The sequence below is a fragment of the Nannospalax galili genome, unplaced genomic scaffold, assembly GCF_000622305.1.
Source record: "Nannospalax galili isolate Female #2095 unplaced genomic scaffold, S.galili_v1.0 scaffold68, whole genome shotgun sequence".
In the NCBI taxonomy this organism is placed as follows: domain Eukaryota; kingdom Metazoa; phylum Chordata; class Mammalia; order Rodentia; family Spalacidae; genus Nannospalax; species Nannospalax galili.
The window spans coordinates 558,640-580,695 of record NW_008358189.1 but is presented as its reverse complement, the minus strand read 5'-3'; the positions used below and the strand labels follow the sequence as shown (position 1 = coordinate 580,695).

The 22,056-nt window shown below is 51.1% G+C and overlaps 1 protein-coding gene across 1 annotated transcript; it reads left to right on the top strand.

Moving 5' to 3' along the window:
* The first annotated feature begins 1,224 nt into the window (after window positions 1-1,224).
* Window positions 1,225-21,751, top strand: Gpr132 (G protein-coupled receptor 132). Its single transcript, XM_008821455.2, has 4 exons — window positions 1,225-1,518; window positions 1,932-1,978; window positions 8,095-8,210; window positions 19,722-21,751. Exons 2-4 carry the CDS (start codon window positions 1,953-1,955, stop codon window positions 20,816-20,818), a joined length of 1,239 nt encoding a protein of 412 aa, XP_008819677.2. The 5' UTR covers window positions 1,225-1,518; window positions 1,932-1,952; the 3' UTR covers window positions 20,819-21,751.
* The last annotated feature ends 305 nt before the right edge of the window (window positions 21,752-22,056 follow it).

The window sequence follows — 22,056 nt, the reverse complement described above, 5'->3', positions numbered from 1 at the left end:
AAAGCTGTGGACCCTGGGGTGTAACTGCCTCTCACTCCTAGTTCTAAGGGCAGACAGTGGCTGACTCCAGCATGAAGCAGAGAAAAAGAGAAAGATGAAAGGGGCTCGGGAGAGGGGTGGACACGAGGTTCCCTCAGGAGAGGTGACCAGGAGCTGTCTGAGGTCAAGTGTGTTGGGAACATAGGGGAAGAAAGGACAGGTGCCAGGCAAGGCTAAAACCTGGGCTAGGGCAGAGCCCTTCTGTCTCAGCTAAGGACTCACCTGCACCCCCAGCCTGCAGGCCTGCTCACAGGCAGTTCAAGTTCAGCAGGTCCAGGAGTAAGTTCTGGACCCTGACTGGGCCAACCTGGAGCCTTCCTGGGATATTTCCAGAGGTGGAGATAGGATGTCCAGATTCCCACATGAAAGAGAGTGGCTGGTTAGGACACTGTTCCTAAGACCTCAAAGCTCCCTGACCCTCTCAGCCTGCCATCACAGGAAGGTCTGTGCTTGGACACAGGCAGCAGGGCTCCTATGACTCTCAGACTCTGCAGTGGAGAAGGCAGTGTCAGAGGTGCTGTGGGTAGTTCAAAGAGGAGGGAGGAGCCACACTGTCCTCTCCTCCCTTCCTTCCTGACACTTGGAACACAGTTTTCAAGGCCAGAACTCAAGGAGCTAAGGTACTGGGGTTGGTTTTTAAGGACCTTGGAAACTTCCAAGCCAGAGCTGGGGAGAGAACCCTTCAGAGTTAGGTGTAGTGACTGGGGCTTCTGGGGTTAGAGCAGCCTAGGCCCAATCTGGACACAACGGAACTTTGTTGAAACCACCGTAGCTTGTGAGTCATACTTGGAATGCACTCTTGTTAAGGAACCAGGGCACTGAGACTTGAAAAGGGGTTGGCTGACACTTCTCAAAAGTCCCTTTCCTTTCCTGGCCTCTTCTGTCTTGGGCAGGTCCTTCAACACTTCCCTTGCTGGGACCCAGAGACCTCTTGCCCTCTGTGTATGAGAGGGCCAACCCCATGGAAACTCCTGCTTCTCCTCCCCACGCTCACCAGGCATCACTAAGGCCCAAAGGTGGGAGAAGCAAGGACAGACTCCCCTTCTGTGAGGGACGGATGACGCCAGGAGGAAGGCAAAAGGGCTGGGGCTCCACCCTGGGGCCTCCCAGCTCTGCCGTGGGATCAGGTGTCCCATTAATCCACAAAACCCACCCAACAGGCAGATAGGCATTTGGAAACCAATGAACACAAGCCTAAGGAGACAGACCATGAGATCGTCTACGCAAGGCAGCTCGACATATCGGACGACTTGAACATCATCAAGAATAATGACTGACAGAAACATACCACGGTAGTAAAAATCCATGAATCCTGCACTCCATGTTCACAGAGGCCAGGGGGGATATGGCCCATGTGTCCATCCACAGATGACAGATAAATAGGGAGTTCTGGGCAAACACAGAAGACATTGAGCTGACGGGAGTGACCAGGTACCCAGAACAAATAATATGGGATGCTCCTGATGCTGAGTTTCCAAGGTGGGTTCAGCTTTGCAGAGTCGGAAGGTTGAGCAGCAGTGGCCACAGATCGGTAGGGTGGTGTTGGTGGGTACAGACTTTTAGCTTTACATGGTGAAAAAGTTCTGGAGATGATGGTGGGACCATGCGATGGGTACTGATAGATACTGGGTACTCACTGAAAGTGATGAAATGATCTTTTAATGTTGAATATGTATCAGTTATGTTAAAGTTACACACCCTCACAGGTTGTGAGACCTGTGTGGTTTGCAACGCTAAGACCACCATACCAGGTGGTCGGAGGTGGCTCACCTGTGTCAACAAGCAGAGCTCTAAACTTGAGAAGGCACTGATGGCCACCTAGAGAGCTAGAAGAGACAGTTGCCAGTGGAATGGTGATCAGGAGCCCAGGATGAATTTTGCTTGTGCCTTAGATCCCTGGAGGATCACGGTCCATGGCAGATGCTTCTGGAAAGCTAAGGTGAGTGAACTCTGCCTTCGTGCTGCCTGCCACAATCCCCTGAGGGCTAGCTTTCTAGGGACAGTACTGCCACCCACACAAACCTGTAAAGATGTCTGCGGGAGGTAGGGGAGAGGGAGAGAGGCCTCCAGCCCCACAGCCTTGAAGCCCAGCCCAGGTCTCAGGGGAAAGTGCAGACGTTTGGACACACCCACGGAAGTGTCCTGGCCTTGGACATGCCCAGGGATATACTGTCTGGGTCAAGACCAGTCCACCTGCTCCAGTGCTGGCCACAGAGTTGTCCTGGAGATGTCCCTGGACTCACTCCTGGGTTAGCCCTTACCCTTGGTGCTGGAAGAGCCAGGACCTTAGGGATTGACAAGGGATGGGCCACACCCCCAAACCTAGAGCCAGCCCAGATGGAAGTGGGCACAGGTGGCGACAACTAAGGTGGAGGTGTCTGGCTGCACTGTCTCCCCCATTCACGACCCCGGCCTCTGAGTCACGGTGAGGCCTTGCTGGGGTACCATCTGAGCAAAGTTAAGTGTGTCTGTAGTCGTTTCCTGTCATCTCAGCCCTTTTCGTCACAGTGACCTAACACCCATGCTCAGTCTGTGCTGTGGTTAGGGGAGTTTCAGAGTGAGCACGCTCAGACCCCCGCTACTTCCTGAAACCTTCCGGCTGGGCCTTGGAGGGGTGCTTAATACTACCACAGGACTGGCCTGGGTAAGTCACTGGGTATTCCAGCCGGGGAGTAGGTCTGGGGGCTAACACCACCACCGTGGTGTCTGAGAGTAAAAATGCTTTGGTGGCACAATGGTGGGGTTTGACCCAGGACACTTAGCCAGAGCCTGTTCACAAGCGGGAGCTCAGGGGCACCATACCTATCAGCATGGGGGCACAGGGACAACAGCATGCGTCATGCTGCCAGTTCCCCCACCTGCCTGGTTCCTTCTGGAAGACCCTCACCCCAGGTGTAGGTACAGATGCGAGTCAAGGGGTTGAACTTCCCTCTCACAGGGAACCGAGGGTTGCCAAGGCCTTGGCAACATCCCGAGTAGTGTGGTTGGTGGGGTGAGGGGCTTCTTTCTCTAGGGGATGTCTATGCTGAGGGGCAGGACCTGAGAGCAACAGGCAGGACTGTAGGGGCTCTGCTGGGGCAGGGGATGGTCTTCCTGGTCACGGGGCCAGACCTGGGGGCTTGCCACTTGCAGACCTCTGAGGCCAGGCATCCAGAGCACATGGCACAGGAAATCGGATAAACGCTTCTGGGTTGTGAAACTGACTGGACACACCCATGCAATGCCCAGGCTGGCCACTAAGGACTGGGGGGTGAGGTGAGCAGTTGTTCGAGCCTTACTGTCCAAGGCAAACAGCATGATGCTTTAGGGGCTGGTGGGGGAAGGTGAGACTGACTGACTCTGGCATCACAAGCATTGTAGGCTATGTGGGCACAGTCGCTGTGGACTTCATGAGCCTGGTAGACTGACATGAACGCTCAGCCTCAGCAAGCAGACTGAAAATGCATGTTAGAAATTAACTGGTTTTTTTTTTTTTTTTTTTTGGTCTTTTTGAGATAGGGTCTCCCTGTAGCCCCAGCTGTCCTAAAACTCACTATGTAGACCAGGCTGGCCTTGAACTCAGAGATCTACCTGCCTCTGCCTGCTGGGTACTGATATTAAAGGCATGTGCCACTGTGCCTGGCTGACTTTTTTTTTTTTAATCTTACCAAACTGGGACTGGAGAAAGGCTGCTATTCCTAGGATGGAAGGCCGGTCCCTGGTTCCACACAAATGTTGTGTGATTACCAAAGGTTGTCCTTCAATTCAAGGACAGAAACGAAATCCATTCTTTTTTTTTCTTTTATCATTTTTGTTTATGTGGTATGCGTGTGTGTGTATGCATGTTTACAGTGCATGTGGGCACATGTGGGGGTGTGTGTGCACATATGTGCACTGCGTGTAGAGGCCTGAGATTGATGTTGGGAATCATCTCTGACTGCTCTTCAATTTCATTCACTGACACAGTCTCTCAGTCACACCCACAGCTTGCTGATACGGCTAGTCTCACTCACCAGCTTGCTGATACGGCTAGTCTCACTCACCAGCTTGCTGATACGGCTAGTCTCACTAGCTTGCTCCGAGTAGTCATTGCCTTCTAAGGCTAGAATTACAGATGGGCCACCACACCCACCAGACACTTATGTGGGTTCTAGGGATCCAAGCCCAGGTCTTCACACTTGCTTTAATCACTGAGTCATCTTCCCACCCCCTCAAAGATTTCTGTAGGAGGATGAGAAAGTGAAAAACCAGAAATAACCAGAAACGCGTGCAGTGGAAAAATGGGGAAAGCATGCTGGTGACAGACCAGTGGCCCTGGGATGTGATCACACAAGTCTCAAGTGAAACAAGCAAGTAGATCTTGCACACGGCAGGGTATGGGGCGTGTGTATGTGTGTCCCCTGCACTTCTCTGTCAGTTTGGAAAGCTCCATAGTCAAAAGGCAACAAACATGCTTCAGAAGACCAGAGAGCCAGTCATTAGCACAGGCAGAGCGCAGGGCTCGAAGGCCTGCGGCTATTCACAAATGGGGTGTTGGTTGGGTTTGACTTGGGGACTCTGACTGCCTCTCTTCCCAGAATGTGGGTGCACTTAAGGAGCAAGACAGCTTCGGGGCCTGCATGGGATGGGAATGACTGTAGTGGGAACTAGAGACAGGAAGTGGAAGCAGAGAGAACGAGCGTTGCTGGATAGGCAGGAAGAAGTGCAGTTTTAAGAGGCTGGAAGCCAGGGTCTGGCTGGAGCTCAGGACAGGGTGGAAGGGGATGACCAGGTGATGTGGACCCACTTACCACATGGGCATGTGGCTGGAGCCATCCAAGTGGCATTCCAGGGCCATCACACCAGCTGTGTTGTCCTGAATCCAACAAGGTAGTGGTGAGCCTCAGCCCGTCACAAACCCCTTAGAGCACACACCAAGAAGGGGGACTCTGGCATTACAAGCACTGTAGGCTATGTGGGCACAGTCTCTGTGGGCCTCGTGGACTTCATGAGCCTGGTAGATATCCTCTACCAGATCCTCAAGAGGGCGATGTCTGTGAGGAAGTCTGCTTTGCTTCTGTTCGCAGTCACTCCCACCTACCCCACAGATGAGACACAGGCCTAAAGATGTGACCCAGGAATTCAAGAGAAAAAAGTCACCACCCACAGCCAGGCCAGACTTCCACAGCAAGCAGGAAGGGCAACGTCTACTTCTTGAAGTGGACAGATACGGGATCTTTTGCCTCCCCCTGGTCCTTCCACTTAAGCATCCAACACAAGGGTTCATCAATGGCCTGGTTCAACTATACTCTCTTCTGGGAGCTGGTCATGCCTCTTCCTATGAAGAGATAGCTTAGCTGTTGCAGGATGCCCATAGCTGGCCAGGTTGGGGACCCCTCTGAGGTTAGGCAGGAAAGGGGGCTCCTAGTGCCTTGAGCAAGGTCACTTTGAGAGTGGCAGAAGCTCACAACGGAAGCCAGAAAGTGACAGGTGGCCTGGCAGGTAGGGAGAACCTAGACAAACCCAGGGCGAGATGGGCAAGAAGGTTCTGAGCCAAAGATGGGGCTGGGACGCAGGGCCAGCAGCAGCGGCTGAGCTTGCCGCACCCAAGACTAGCCACAATGAGGAACCCTCTCACAGTGCGGAGTCAGGAGCTCCTCTCTCTGGTGCCCTAATGCTGACTGCTACTGTCAGGGCCTCATGGTTGACACCTTTTGATGTGGTTGTTGGTGCCCTGACCCCAGATGTGACTGTCAGAGCCTTGCGCTGCCTGGCTAGGCAGAGCAGGTAACCCCAGTCCCTGTCCCTCACCCTGCCTCTGTGACCAGTGTTTGTCCACAGTGGGCAGGCCAAGGACTATGAGAGGGCAGCTGGGGCAGCTCCCACCAGGGCTCCGTCACCGCAGGAGGGATGCATGCTATACTTTTTCAGCGGGGCTCTTGCTTCCTCTGGCTTCTGCAAAATTGTTTGAAAGCTGAGCACCACCCTCTCCCTCATGCTCAGGGCTGCCACGTGCTTTAGGATGAATGAGCACTAGAATGAGGGTCATGGCTAGTGTTACTCAGAATATAGAAGGAGTGAACAGCTTGCTGTGCCAGCTGTAGAGAAGAACAGAGAATAGACAGCAGGTCCTTGCATTGCAAGGCCAGTTCAGGGGCTCAGCACCTGGGAAGGAAGTGGGGCTCCAGGTGGGATAGTGTCCTGAATGGGTACCCCTTGACAAAGTGGCACCTCAGGCAAGGTGGCACCCCAGGTGGGTGGTGCCCTAGGTGGGGTGGCACCCAGACTACCCAGTACTCTGTCTGGACTGAGCCGCCGTGGGACTGGATCCCTTCAGCTCCTCCCTTGAGGGCTCCATCCCATGCAGGCACCTCTATATCTGGGGACCCCCTTAGTGAGGGTCATTTCTCCCTCACCCTAGAGCCCCCATTTTGAGAGTGGCCAAAGAACCTCAGATCTCTCACCAGGCCTTAGACAGGGTGAAGCCCAGCACACAGTGCCTACCTGGGGCAGCTTCTGTCAGACCCCGGCCTGGGTCCTCCATCTAAACCTCACACTGAGTTGGCCTGAGACCCAGAGGGATAGACACCTGTCCTGGTGCTCAGCAGGTCAAGGAGGGGTGGGGAGGCCCAGGGAGCCTGCCGAGGGACAGCACTTGACAGTGGCTCTTCTTGGTTTCTTCTGGCCCCGCCTCTCACTCTTTAATGTATGTTGAGGTGTTAGTTTGAAGTTCTGTGGAGGGTGAACATCCTGCCATTTCAGGTGAAAGGCTTCCTGTTACTTTCAATTTTCAGAAACACTTGAGAGGGCAGGCAGGGAAGCTGGGGACTGGCAGCCTGATCCTGACCACTTGATGCGGATGCTGTGGGCTCTGCATCGCTTGGGAGTCGCTTCTGGAGAAGTCCATTCCCAAAGGCCGACTGTACCCTTAGCACCCTGTGAGCACCCCACCTGACTGAGAGCAGCCATGGTTTGTGTTGGAGATCAGACAGGCAGGTGTGTTGGAGCCAGCAAGGTACCCGTGCAGACCTAGCCCCCGATCCTCCACCTGCAGGCCTGAGAAACACATAGGCTTTGATAGGCTTGAGCTGTCCCTCGGGCTTCTGGGACTCTGGCTGAGTCTTCCCCTGGGCAGTACAGAGCCTGTTTCAGAAGCACCCCCATTAGGAAAGGCAGTCCCACTGGATGTTCCCATTCTACAGGCCACGTTCTGTGAACTGAAGGTATTGCCCTGGTTCCTGGAGGGTCCTGAGCCCCTTCTCAGTGGTGATGTGCTTTAACAAAGCTTTTGGGTCACACACACTTAACTCTTTAGGTCATTATTTTATCAGAAAAAAAAATTGTGTGGTGGAAATTTTATCAAGTTACGAGTTAAGGGGCTGGAGAGATGGCTCAGCGGTTAAGAACACTGACTGTTCTTGCAGGAGACCTGGGTTCGAACCCCAGCACCCACATGACAGCTAACAACTGTCCATAACTCCAGTTCCAGGGGATGCGACAGCCTCTTCTGTCCTCCGAGGGCAATTCATGACACAGGTGCACTTACCTACATGCAGGCAGTACATGCATACACAGAAAATAAAATTAAAGAGTTAAGCTCACTTAAGGGTGTTGGAAACTGACTGCAAAATTGTGTGCTGAGCTCTTTGCACCCACTGACCATCGCATCACACAGTGTCAGGGTACCCGCGTCCTTACTCTCTGGAACACTTTGATTGTTATTTTGCCAACATGATAGACAGAAAAGGAGAGTCTCGTCTCCATACGGATGTCTCCTGGCTTTGCTGGAGCTAATTTCTCCTGTGGAAGCTTACTGGCCTCCCCTGTCCCCCACCCCAAGCTCCATCCAGCCTTGTCAAGGTACAACTGGCAGAAATTATACCTATGGTATCCAGGGTGACACTTTGATGCTTCCTGGTGCCTGGTTCCCTCTATTAAGCTGCCTCATGATGCTCTCTAACCGGAATGAATCGATTCGTCTGACTTAATCCAAAGGTCTGGGGTGACAGACTATGCCCTGCACCTGGCTGCTTGGTTTATTTGTGCTGTTGTTGCTTGGCATGTTCACCTAAAGCCGGTTCCCTGTCGTCTCACCAGGTCATTCACTGGAAGCTGTCAGCACCACCTTCCAAGGCAGACCCACACGACGCACAACATGGTCAACACAACTCAGTCTGACACAAACCTGAGTTTGGAACTCCCCAGTGTACCAGGTAAGAGAGAAAGCAGTGTCAGGGCACCCGCGTCCTTTTACCTAGACACTCAGGAGGGCTACAAGAACAGCTCTGCGGTACCCTTGGTCTCATAATTAAAATATTAGCGAACAGATTTCCAGAATAAAAACTGACTCACAGAGAATGACTCCAGAGGTGCTCCATCAACACAGGTGCTTTGAGCTGGGGATGTAGCTCAGTTGGTAGTGCTCACCTAGCAGGCACGAAGCCCTGGGTTTGATGTGTGTGTGTGTGTGTGTACGTGTGTGTGTGTGTGTGTGTGTGTGTATACTCAGGACATACCCATTTCATAATTCCTTTTGACAAGTGCTGGAAAAAGCCAGGTACACAAGTGAGGGGACAGTTGTCTGCTTTCTGTGAGAGTAACAAGTGGTGAACCACGAACAGCCATGAGCCATCAGGAGGTCAGTAAGCAGCTGAGTGGGAGCTTCCCGTGGCCTTGGTGCCACTGCCCCCACCCCCAGGTCTCTTTTCCAAGCTCACTTGCTGTCATGAACAGTGCTCCTGTGAGCTCAGGCACGTGTGTGTGGCTCCAGTCACTGCTTTCTCTGCATTGGGTATGGCTGCTGTGTCAGGAGGCCACCCACTTGAGGTCAGGCAGGAGAGGGGCTTGTGTGTGACTGAGGAGGACTCAAGGGACAGAGCCACACCAGGACCCTGTGGATGGACATTGTGGGCTTGGGAAAGGCCATGTGTTAATTCCCTTTTGTAGCTGTCATAAATCACCATGACCAAAGGCAATTTAAGGAAGGATGGGCTTGTTTCAGCGTACAGTTCAGAGGGTGAGTCCACAGTGGCAGGGGAGGCATAGTATCAGGTACCCAGAGCAGGAAATTGAGTGGTAACATCTCAACCACAAACACAGGAAACAGAGCAAATGACAGGGTGGGGCTGGGATTGGAGGGTGAGGCTATAAGCGCAAAGCCTGCTCTCCAGAAAGTCTCTGCCTCCTAAAGGTTCTGTGGTCTCCCCAAATAGTATCACCAACTGTTCAAATACTTGAGCCTATGGGGGACATCTCTCATTTAAACCAACACAGGCCAGGCCCTGGCTGGTCCTTGCTTGTGCTTCCTACTACATGAAGGACTCCTGCAGGTCAAGGGGCACTGCACAGTGTGTCGGGGGGGATGGAGTGCCAGGATGGAGACAGGACAGAGGGTGTGTCTGAACCAGGGAGTGGGGACAGGTTCTGTGCAGGCCTCCTGTACCTGGCTGAGGGTGCTTCCACAATGAGAAAAGAGCTGTCCAGGTGTGAAGACCCAGCGTTGCCCATGACCCCTGCCCCACCCCCACCGCCTGCTGGCCTCACACGGACCCTGATGCCAAGAACTGACACTGGAATCCAAGACAGTCACCACCTCCTGAACCTCAGTCTCAGCCTCTCCATCCAGATGGAACAACAGCATGTCTCCGAGTGGAGAGATGGTGGTGAACAAGGGGACCCAAGATGGTGAGGGGATGACCCCTCACACCCACTGTCAAAAAAAAAAAAAAAACCCTAAAAACTGCACAGGTGCTGGTGAGAATGCAAAGTGAGCAGCCACTCGGAGCAGCCGGGGTTCCTGGAGGGTGGACAGAGAGTAGCTGCCCGACATAGAAGCCTTACCCAAAGTGGAGAAAGCAGGGGGACACAGCAAAGTGTGGTACAGGCACACCGGAGTGTTACACTACATGGAGTGTCTCGATGGGATGCTACTCTGCCTTAATGAACCTTGAGGGTGCTACACGCAACAGAACAATCCTGTACTAAAAGACAAACCCTGGCTGATGACGGCTCTCACATGAAGTTCCTGGAGAGGTCAGATCCACAGAGGTAGAATAGGGTGGGGCCTAGAAGGGGCTCCCTGTTTCTGGAAAAGCTTTGTTCTGCTTGGTGAGAAGGTTCTGGAGGCGGGTGGTGGCTGAGCTCAAGGCAACGGATGAGTTTTGTGACTGTGTCCTATGAGCTTGAGAATGACCGGGATGGAACATGTTGTGTTCAATGTATTTCATTAGAATTTTAAAGAGCAAGCCTGGAAAGTTTGCGAGTGGCACAAGAGGAATGAGAAGCCCTCAGCCAAGGAGCAATGCACTCTGAGCTCACATCCTGCCACCCATTTGGCCAAAGCTGTCCTGGGGCCAGGCTGAGGGTACAGACATGGGTACCTGAGGTTCTAGGGAGCCTGGGACAGCTGGCCAGGACACTCAGAGCCTTGGGACACATTGTTTCCCTGGCCAGTTGGATGTCTGTGTAGAAAGATCAAGCAATAGGCCCTCAAGTTCAAGGGGAGGTCAAGGGACAGATACCAGCCTGGACCAGGAGACAGTGCTCCTGGGGCCCCCAAGACTGCGCTGGAGACTCTTCCACCAGATGACCACTGATGCCAGAGAAAGCAGAGGAGGGCTTCGGGCCTTACAGGACCACAGCAGGGGTTGGTGTCTGTCCCAGCCACTCTCTGGCCCCACCGGCTCCCCGATGCCCAAGCAGGAGATTGGTACGGAGGAGCCCCCAACATCCAGTCTGGGCTTCCCCTCAGCCCCTAGGCTGAAGACATGAAGTTCTATCTCTGGCACTACCTGGACAAGCTCCAGCTACAAACCACCTGACAGCTTGAGTCCAAAGGGGCAGAAGGACCTGGAAACTAGGTTCCATGGGAAGATGGAAGTGGGTGAGGTCTTACAGATCCTGTGGCTCTCAGACCCAACTCAGTATCTCCTTTGCCTCATATTACATGACATTATATATGGTGGCCATGCCATGTGGCTCCTCTCGTGTCCACGTGGGTGAGACAGCAGGGCCTTTTTTCCATGCTGCTGCTGCTAAAAAGGCACCAACGCTCTTCCCCCACGGCTAACTCTCTGCAGCTCCCTCTCTGTAGCTAACTCTCCACAGCCAATTCTCTGCAGCAGACCCCACCCCTCAGAGGAACAAGTATCCCTCGGGACACACTCCACCCCCTTCCCCCGGCTCTTACATTCTTTCTGCCAATTCAATCATTCTGCCAATTTTCTGCTAAGGTCCCTGAGTCTTGGAAGGAGTGACAGATGTAGGGTGATCTCTCTTGTATCGTGGTGAGATAGTGATTTCATGGGCCTCCCCATTATTTGTCTTTAAGCTGTGGCCATTGATCTATCTTAGATCTATCTTATAAGGACAAATGGAAGGAAGTAGACACATTTAAACAAACGTGAATGTAAATACAAATGACTAGAAGATATCCCAGTGGGTGTACTCTATTCATTATACAGTATATTTGCAACAGCTTTCCTGCTAGGGCCTGTAGCCTTTCTTGACACAGGGGGTTGGCCTGGTCTAGAGCACCAAATGTGTGTTCCACCCCTAGGAGCAGGCCTTATCCAATTAGAAATTTGTCAGTTGTACGTATGTTAGTTGAGCCATTATTGCACTTGCAGGCACTGCTTGGCATGTCCATAGTGTGCAGCATGTGGGGTCCATTGTTGAGTAGAATACAGGGGAACCTTTTTTCTCCAACCATCTACATAGTGCCCTCTGGTACTATGAACACCATCCATCCAGTGGCACGGAGTTTGGGGCTTAGTCTCAGTCCATCTCTTCTTCTTCTCCTGTGCTCACATCGTGCAGTGTCCTCAGCAACATGGCCTTACTGACATTTCCAGTGTACAACTGACATTAATGGCAATAGCCTTGGTGAATTTGAGGACCTCTAGGACCTCTAGGATCTCTATGACCAACAGCTCATGGGGGGCAACCCACCCCTGATACTGTAGATTTTCTTAACAGTTGTCTAGTTTGGGAGTCTCTGTCTTCATCTTACTCAACCATAAAACTCCCAAGAATCTTAACAGCTATTGCTGGCTTTGCCTCTTCAAGGTCTTTTAAACGGGTTTCACATCTGTAAAACATTCGAAGGAAGGTTAACATTACATATTAAATCAATCATAGACAAGTTCTCACGCAGCATGGAAAGGTTTTGTCCATTTGTATTGACTGTTTTCTCCATAGATCCTTGTTAGGTACGAGGCATTAATTTGGTTAGCTCTTTACCATTTTTAGTTATCCCTTTGGACTCATTTCACACGGGGGATTTTACATGGAGTCTCTGTATTTTATTTTTGATACACTTACAGGTGTTGGCTCCAGTTGCCTGACCCTGCCCTGGGCTAAGGAGGCAGGGGGCTTCTCCTGTTCCCGCCGTACCTGTTGGTTCCCTGAGTCAGGCAGGCCCTGGGTCTGCCTCCTGACTGTAACCATATCTGTCATCTCTCCATTGACCATACCTGGCTGTTGGGGGAGAACTTGGTGGGAAAAACTGCCTCCACCCCTAGCATAGCCTTTATCAGGAGAGAAATGCACCTTATTCAATCTTTGGGGATTCTTAACCACCCCTGGGACAGTTTTTATCCTTTGAATGCCTTTTGTAAACTGTTCTGGTTTTAAAGCCTTCCAGAAACTCCTTAGTACCGAATATGGGTTTCTATCAATTTTTTTCTCTGGGAATTTGGGCTCGACATAAGTTTTGCCACATTTGTCTTTGAGTAACCCAAACAGACCATTGTTTCTGTCTGGTCGTTTTTACATCTCTTGTAGGGTGCTCTGTTATTCTATAGACATGTTTTACATGCTGGTCAGAATCATTTAGATCTGCTAAAGCCTCTCACTTTACAAAGATCCTGTCCCATTAAAGGGCTTAGCAAAACCGTTAAAGCTCCATACCATTCTTGAGGTCCCAGTTGAATTACACTTTCCTTCATATCTCTGGTGAACAGTCTTATCTGGTGCCCAGTATATATTGCTTTTCTCATACCTAGTTCTCTCAGTAATGCCTGTCCCTCCTTTATAGTCCTCCAGCCTCTGTTAATTATGGGAGTTTCCCTTGGTGATGACCATGTATCTTTAATGCCTTCCACCAGCCATCCCATTAAGGACTGCTCCCCCCTGTACTGGCCTAGGTTGAACAGTCTATATCACAAGGATGGATGGGTGGCATATAACTCAGGTGTGAAGCTTCTGAAGGACTTAGACTGCCATTATTTGCTCCTGTATCCCATACCCTCATGAGCCACGTGGCTAGAACTAGCCATGTGGTGAGTGGCTCTTTGATTGCTTGCTTGTAAGTTTGTCCTAGTTTTAAGTTCCAGTATGGAGTATTTCTTAGCTACAGTACTGCTAGCTTCCTTTCCTTTTTGTTTCAAAGGTTGAATCTGAGGGACAGCCTTAGCCACTTTCATTTTTCATTAATATCTGTCTTTTTCCTGGAGTCCTTGGAACTTACGAAGTTAAAATGTCCCATTTTTTTTCTCTCTCAAGTTCTGCAACTGAATCTGCCAGGACCTCCCTGGCCTTTCAGCTTCCCCTGCCTTGGGCAAGTCTTTTATTATGCAAAGTGGCCACGCCCCCTCTCTGGGTTCTCTGCCTGTGTCCCAGGCCTGTGAAAGTTTTTCTAGCCTTTCTATAACCTTTAACAAATCTTCACATACCTGCAACTGGGCTGTTTCCCCACATTTACAACACAAATGTGGCCCATGCATGGCTGTCTCCTTTGGAGTTACATATTTTACAATCCATTGTAAGATCCGTATCAGGGACACCATTAGCTCCCCAGCTTTTTCCAAATTCCTGCTGTTTGTCATTCCTAGCACCGCCATCCTATCGGCTGTGCCAATTTGTTGCCTGAGTTCACTACGGTCCCCTGCTCCTGGTGCTGTTAGACAAACCACATAGCACATCTTTTATCTGAACTTTTCGGAGTTTATATCCTGGGTAGGGGAAATAGAGTAACTTACAAAGACAAACACCCAGCATGCCACAAAAGATGATCAGCCGGTGCCCTTTTCTGCTCTGTGGCTCAGCAGCCCGCCGTTCCAGATTGCTTCTGCACCCCACCCACAGTCTCCATTAGCTTTCATCCAAGCCTCGTGGGCCTGTGGTCTTGCCCCAGGTCAGTAAATACCCCCTCTCGCGTCCATGCGTGTGAGACACCAGGTAGTGTCTCGACACTTCTGCCAAGATGGCGTCAATGCTCTTCCCTCCCCCACTAACTCTCTGAAGCTCCCTTTCTAGAGCTAACTCTCCTCCGCCAAGTCTCTGCAGCAGGCCCCGCCCCTCGGAGGACCGAGTACCCCTGGGGACACCATGACTGAGCCACAGTGACAGAGCAGAGGTGGATTCAGTCTGGGAGCTGAGTTTCTGTGGTCTATTCTCTAGTGGACCCTGGGCATCAGGAGAGTCTAGGACCCTCAAGGAAGTTGAACATGGACATCTGTGTCAGGTCCTCAGGGAGGGGGCACAAGATCACCCTGAGGACCGAGGACTCTCACCTAGGGCCACCCATGCTGGGGTGGAATTGGGGGAGCACACCCACAGTGTTCCATTCACTTTTCATGGAGGAAATGCCTGTGGCTACCACCAGATAAGCTGAAGTTTATAGAGTTTCTAGAAAAAGACAGAATGGCTGTTTCAGAGATCAGTGAATGAATTTAGGAAATACAGATTAGCAGAGAGAAAAGATCAGACACTAAGGTCAGGTGTTAGCAGTTTACCTAGACAGCATCTCGAACCCTCAAGGGCAGCCTGAGAGTGAGGTGCCACGGGGGACCCAGGATGATAAGGGGTGTCACTCTGCATGCATCCTGGTACCCTAGGAAGACCGAATGGGACTGTCCCAAACACATGAATAAATGAATCCTCAGATTCGGGTCCAAATTTATGACAGGAAGGCCGACAGGAGCCCACCCCTGCAGCTTCAGAAGCCAGGACTTCTGTAACTTGAGGTCTGTATTTTGAGGTGCCATGCATAGGGGTACTTGAGCAAAAGCTTACTGTCTTCCACTGCCCTGGGTGAGTAGGGCTGGCCCCATCTCAGGGCCCCTCTCCCTGGCTTGTAGATGCTACCTCCTCCCTGAGCTTCCACAGCATCCCCCACCCCCACCCCCGAGTTTGGCTATCCACATCCCAGCATCCTCCTCCTGAGCCTGGCTGTGTTTACATCTCAGTCTTTCCTCTGACCTGGCTGTGCCCACATCTTAGCATCTTCCCCCCCGAGCCTGGCTGGGCCCACATTTCTTCCTTCTTGTAAGGACACACGGATCAGCTCTCACTCTAACATGGTTACTTCAAATAAGATCGTGTTCTGAGCCATGGAAGGTTAGGACCTCAACATTTCATTTTTGGGAAGGACTCATTTTAGCCCAAAACAGAAAGCAAAGGGAGAATTGAAAACATGGAAAAACTTCAAAAGAGGGCAAATTAAAATGGAAGAAATTTAAAAAGTTATCAATCAAGCAGGGTGTGATGGGGTACACCTGTGTTCCCAGCTACTTGGGAGACCTTTGAGCCCAGGAGTTTGATGCCACTCTGGGAAGTATCCTGAGACCTCCCCCATTTCAATATAATATACAGCAATAATATTGTAGATGTAAATAGATTTCTGGTGCACGCCTTTAGTCCCAGCACTCAGGAAGCAGAGGCAGACAGACCTCTGTGAGATCAAGGCCATCCTGGTCTACATAGCGAGTTCTGGGCTAGCTGGGGCTACAGGGAGATCCTATCTCAAAAAACAGAAAACAAAAAGTTGAAAAGTATGGTGATTAGTTTGGGTCCAGCTGCGTTTTGTAAGTGTCACATTTAAAACAGAGGGATTTGGGGCTGGGGCGCAGCCTTGTGGTAGAATGTGTGTTTAGGTAGGAAGGGTGTGAGGCCAGGGCTTAACCCTCAGCACTGAAAAATAAAGATTCAAATATATTAGAGTTAAAGGGCTAGAAAATACACAAAATTAAGGTAACTGATGGGGAGCTGGGGTCACAGGCAGCTGTGTCAGAAATCACTCTACTTTCCAGGGTTGTCACAGCCAATCTGCAAATCAGAGGTTCAATCAATGCCAGAACATTGGGGCATGCACCTGGTGTCTGCAGTCTGAGAGGGTCCGGCAGGCTAAGATGCCAGCAGTCTAGTGTTCTGAGAAGCCTCTGCTACCTAGGGGCTCCAATCCCAGATGGCTGGTAGACCCGTGGCAGCTGGAGTGGGGAGCCAACCTGCAGGTGCCCTAGCCTCTTTCTTGGGGTGCTTCTTTCCCCTGGGAGGGGACCCCACACCTACTTGAGCAGCCTGTGACCAGGCCCCTCCCAAGGGATGTGTGTTCCTCCTGGAAGATCCCTTGTGGTTCTTGTCTGACCATATTCAGCTATGCTGCTAAGCAACCCTTAGTGCTGGGAGCCCTCCCTCATATCCCCAGAGCCTGGGACAACCCACAGTTCTGCTCGTAGATGGCACAAATTCCATACACCATTGTAATGGAGACAGATTAAAAATGTTGCCTGGAAGAACATGGCAAGGGTATACAGGGTCCCTGGGTCATCCTAAGAAGAGATGTACTTAAAGGAAGTGGCCTGAATGTTAGGAGCCCAGTCTGCCCTCCTCTGGCTTCACTTGATGGTTAAGGTGGGGTTGGAGCTAGAAGCTGTACCTGGGATGACGAAGCCCACTTCTGGCAAGAAAGTTAGATAGACCTGTATTTAAAGGGGGCCGAGGCAACGGAAGGCCGAAGGGTGTGATGCTAATCACTGGCAATAGGACTGGATTTAGATTCACCTGGGAAAGTGGGGAAACACTCCTCTGTGTGTCCCTGAGGCTTTCCAGAGAGCACGAATGGATGAGGGAGGCTCCACCCTGAATGGGAGCAGAGCCTCTCCGTCCAACGGGGCTCAGAAGAAGAAACTGAATCACGGGCTCACGTTCCGCTTCAGGTGCACAGCAGCAACAGCCTAGGGCTGAACCCTGTTGTTTCAGCCGGGAATTTGCCTTCCTAGGCCTATGGACCTTCCTCCATCTTCAGTCGCCCACGGCTGGGTCGTCTCTCACTGTCTCACCCTGACATCTCCTTTCTCTCTCATCCACTTTTAAGGACCCTGAGATACACCAGCTTGACAACACAGGCTGTATCCCTCCTTGTGTAATCAGCCGATTATCCTTAATCCTCCTCTGTCATGTAACCTAGTCCACCTGAAAGTTCCAGAGACGAGGGTTCAGACGCCTTTGAGAGGGATTTATTATTCTGCCTACCGCACAGAGAAAGAATGCTGTGACATAACGATAAGCAGTCCATTCACCAGGAAAACAACCATTTTAATGCCTATGCACCAATTAACATAACATCAAATATATAAAGCCAACCTTGTCACAAATGGCCTATGAATCACCTTCTCAGCAATTGATAGTTCAAACTGGAAAAGGTGTGGTAGACTCCTATGCTAGGGTAAGATAGGGCCCAGCTAAGGGTCAGGGGGTGGGATGGAGGCAGGGGTTAAATTGTGGAAGGTGTTACGAGACTGTAGCAGTGACCTCTAGCTCTAGTCACTGTAGAGTGACTACACACAAGGTCATTAGAAGACAGACACTCTGGGTTGGGAAGATAGTTCAATGGGCAAGTGATAACCATGCAAGTGTGAGGGTCTGAATTTGGATCCCTGGGACCCACATAAAGCTGGGCATAGCAGCACGTGTCTGGTACCCCAGCGCATCCATAGCAAGATGGGAGGTGGACACAGGAGAGTTCCTGGACATTCATGGGCCAGCTTGGCGTACACAGCAGTGGAGAGACTGTCTTAAGGAAGAAGGTGGGGACCAGCACCCAAGGTTGTCCTCTGATCACACGTGTGGCAAGGCATGTATATGCCTACACACACGCGTGCACACACACACACACACAATGACAACCAAACCAAAACAAAACACTACTGGCATTCTTTCTAAACACATTTCTCTCAAGCAACTTCAAAGAGTTGCAACGTTTTAGGTTGTTCAACTTCGTGGGTTTTGTTCCTGATGTCTGTGGGTTGGACATCTAGGACTGGAGAGGTGGCTCAGCAGTTAAAAGCACTGGCTGCTCTTGCGGAGAACCTGGGTTCACTTCCCAGCACCCACACAGCAGCTAACAACCGTAACTATAGTTCCAGGGATCTGACACCCTCTTCTGACCTCTGCAGGCATTGCATGACATGAGTGCAGTTACATACATGTATATATGCATTACATACAAACTCATAAAATAAAAATAAACTTAATTTTAAAAAAATTCTTCTAGTGGGGAGCAGTGGGTGTGAAGTCCCCTAGCCGAGGCATTAATAGCTGCTGAGGGAGGAAGAGTCAGTTTTCTTTAAGGTTGACAATACTCTGCTGCAGGGCTGGTTCCATACCCAAGAGTATTTGGGCACCACAAACTGGACTAGAGGGGAATGAAGAAGAATATGAGCTTGGGTCGGAAGAGAGGTGGGGTGCACCGAGGGGAGGGGAGCGTATGATCAAAATACATTGCGTGAATACTCGAACAGTGGTATTTTTAAAATCCATCCGGTGGCTCAACAGAGCACCTGGCTACTCTTGCAGAGGACCCAGGTTTGTTTCCCAGCACCCACGTCAGTCATAACTGCCACCCATATGCACATACACAGACATACACACACATAATAAACAATGCAAATAAATATTTTTAAAAAATCAATCTGAAGGGCTGGAGAGATGGGTCAATGGGTAAAGGCACCTGGTGCCAGGCCTAGTGACCTGAGCTGGATCCCTGGAACCCACATAGTGGAAGGAGAGAATTAACTTCTGAAAATTGTCCTCCGACCTCTTCACACACACCATGGTTCATGTGTGCACCACACAGAAACAGACACATCATAAGTAAATAAAATGAAAGTTAAAGATTAAAAAAGAAAGCTGTTTCATAAAAACAATATTCCATCTGGAGGGGCCAGTGAGATGGCTTAGTGGATAAAGGTGCTTGCTGCAAAGCCTGACAACCTAAATTTGACCCCAGAACCTACTTGGTGAAAGGAGAGAACTGACTTCTCTAGGTTGTCCTCTGATCTTCACATGTGCAACATGGCACACCCGTGAACACATGTGAACACACAAAAACACAAAATAGATAAAATGCAATTTTAACATTTTATTTATTTTTATTAATTTTATGTACATGAGTGTATTGCCTGCATGTATGTGAGTGCATCTGTGTCACGCAATGCCTGCAGAGGTCAGAAGGAGTCCAGTTCCCTTGGAACTGGAGTTACACACGGGTCTTAGCTGCCATATGGATGCTGGGAATTGAATCCAGGTGGTCTGTGAGAGCAACCAGTGCTCTTAACCACTGAGTCATCTCTCCAGCCCCAAAATGTAATTTTAAAAAGAATTTAAGCCTCCATCTGGGGTCCTTTGGGATTCCCAATGTGTCTAGTCTGGAGTCCATGAAGCATCTTAATTTTTTATTATTAAAATTCACTTATTGTTGTTATTATTATCATGTGTGAGTGGATGCAGGCACACACATATCAAGTCAGAGGACAACTCTCAGGAGTGCTTTCTGTCCTTCCACCGTGGGATCCCGTGATCAGACTCAACTCATCAGGCTTGTGGGAAGCATTTCTGCCCTCCGAGCATCTGACTGGCCCCCATGAAGCTTCTTTCTCGCTTCTCTGAATCTCCCCAGGGGGGTTTCCTAGACTCCTGTTTACCCTCTCATCTGCATCCCACAGGAAACAGCACTCTGGAGGCCACTGAGATGTGCAACACATCCTTCACATCCTTTGAGGACAGCAGGGTGATCCTCGTGACAGTGTACAGTGTGGTGTGCATCCTGGGTTTGCCCGCCAACTGCCTCACTGCCTGGCTGACCCTGCTGCAGGTGCTGCGGGGCCACGTGCTGGCCGTCTACCTGTTGTCCCTGGCTCTCTGTGAGCTGCTCTATATCAGCACGCTGCCGCTGTGGGTCATCTACATCCAGAACAAGCACGAGTGGACCCTGGGCCCGAAAGCCTGCAAAGTGACTGCCTACATCTTCTTCTGCAACATCTACGTCAGCATCCTCTTGCTGTGCTGCATTTCCTGCGACCGCTACATGGCAGTGGTCTACCCGCTGGAGAGCCGAGGCCACCGCCACCAGAGGACCGCCGTCATTGTCTCCCTGTGTGTGTTTTTTCTTGTCGGGCTTGTCTACTATCCAGTGTTTGACATGGAAGTGGTGAAGAACTATTGCTTTGAGCCCCTGAGGATGAACAGCAGGATCACCAGCTACCACTACCTGCGTTTCACCTTCGGCTTCGCCCTCCCTCTGGGCATCATCGCGTTCACCAACCACCAGATCTTCAAGAGCGTCAAGCTGAGCGCCAGCCTGAGCGCCGCACAGAAGACCAGGGTGAAGCAGGCAGCCACCGCGGTTGTCGTCATCTTCCTGGTCTGCTTCGCTCCGTACCACGTGGTACTCCTCGTCGAAGCTGCCGGCTTTTCCTACTACAAAGGCGACAAGGCGGCTGTGTGTGCTTTTGTGAGCAGACTGTACACAGCGTGTGTGGTGTTTCTGTGTCTGTCCACGGTCAACAGTGTGGCCGACCCCATCATCTATGTGCTAGCTACAGACCATTCTCGGCAAGAAGTGTCCAAAATCCACACAAAGTGGAAAAGGTGGCCCCAAAAGACAGATGCCACGCACCTAAAGGACTCGGAGGAGACACGCTCACCCACACCACTTGCAAACAACTATACCTTCCCCAAATCTGTGCACCTTCCAGGGCCACGGCCGGATGAGTTGTGCTCGCCATGCACCCCAGAGAGGCTGCCTGAGGAATTCTGCTGAGCCCACTGTACCTCAGGGGAGGGTGCTAACCCTCAAAGAGAGACAGCAATGTCTTCCTGGTCCTGAGCCACAGGCCGGAGCGTGGGTACCCCCTGGAAGACACACTATGGACCTCTCTCTGGAGCCACCCACTCTGTGAACCTCTGCTCCTTGGGTGTCCCAGACCTCCAGGCTCTCCCACATGGAAAGACGCAGTGTGCCAAGGGCAGCAGTCATGTCCCTAGGCTACCAGGGACCCAGGGAGCACATGGCAGGCAGAGAGCTCTTTGGCAGCTTTCTGTGGCTGGCTCTCAATAGCTATCGGCAGGGTGGTTGGTAGAGCCCTGGGCGATGACTTTACTTTCTATGCTGTCTGTGTTGCCCAGTGGCTGCTACAGTGAGTCTTTGGGGCTTTCCACAGAGGTGGAAATGAACCTCAGCCAGGGTCGTTGGGGTGCCTGGGACTGTGTCACGGCCCAAGATCTCTATGGGGCAGGAGTTCAACCTTGAGACTTCCAGCCTTGGCATCACAGAGGAAGCTGGCTGGGGCTCCCAACAGTGCAGGGGAGGGAAAGCTAGACCCTGCCCCTTAGTTTCCCAACATTGGATCACAAGACATCGCCTCTGAGCTCCAAGTCAAATCCCAGCTCAGGCATGAGACTTGTGTAGGCCGATCACACCCACTTGTTACTGCGTCTGGAGAGTATGGCCAGGGACACGTACCTCACTGGGTCACCGTTGGGGCTGACCACCCCCCAGACACTTCTCCCTCAGACACTCCCAACACACATGGAGCAAAAGGGCCAGAGACACTGAACTGAGAGGCCCAGGGCTGCCCCTTAAGGCACACACGTCACAGAAGTTGCACAGGGACGTCATATAAATGACACTCTCACTCATGTACCTCGACTGTTGACTGTCATTCTTTACTGTGAGAGGCTTGGGAAAGCTCGTTGAAAATAAAAAACCAAAATATATGTTGTTGATCCAAACTGCCTTTATTGTTATTGCTGTTCTTAAAAAATATTTATTATTTATTTTTTTAGTTTATATGTATGCATGTATTGCCTGCATGTAGGGTAAGTGAACCTGTATCGTGCAATGCCTGCAGAGGACAGAAGAAGGTGTCAGATCCCCTAGAACTGGAGTTACGGACAGTTGTTAGCTGCCATGTGGGTGCTGGGGTTCAAACCTGGGTCTTCTGCAAGAGCAGCCAGTGTTCGAACCGTTGAGCCATCTCTCCAGCCTCCAGTGTTGTA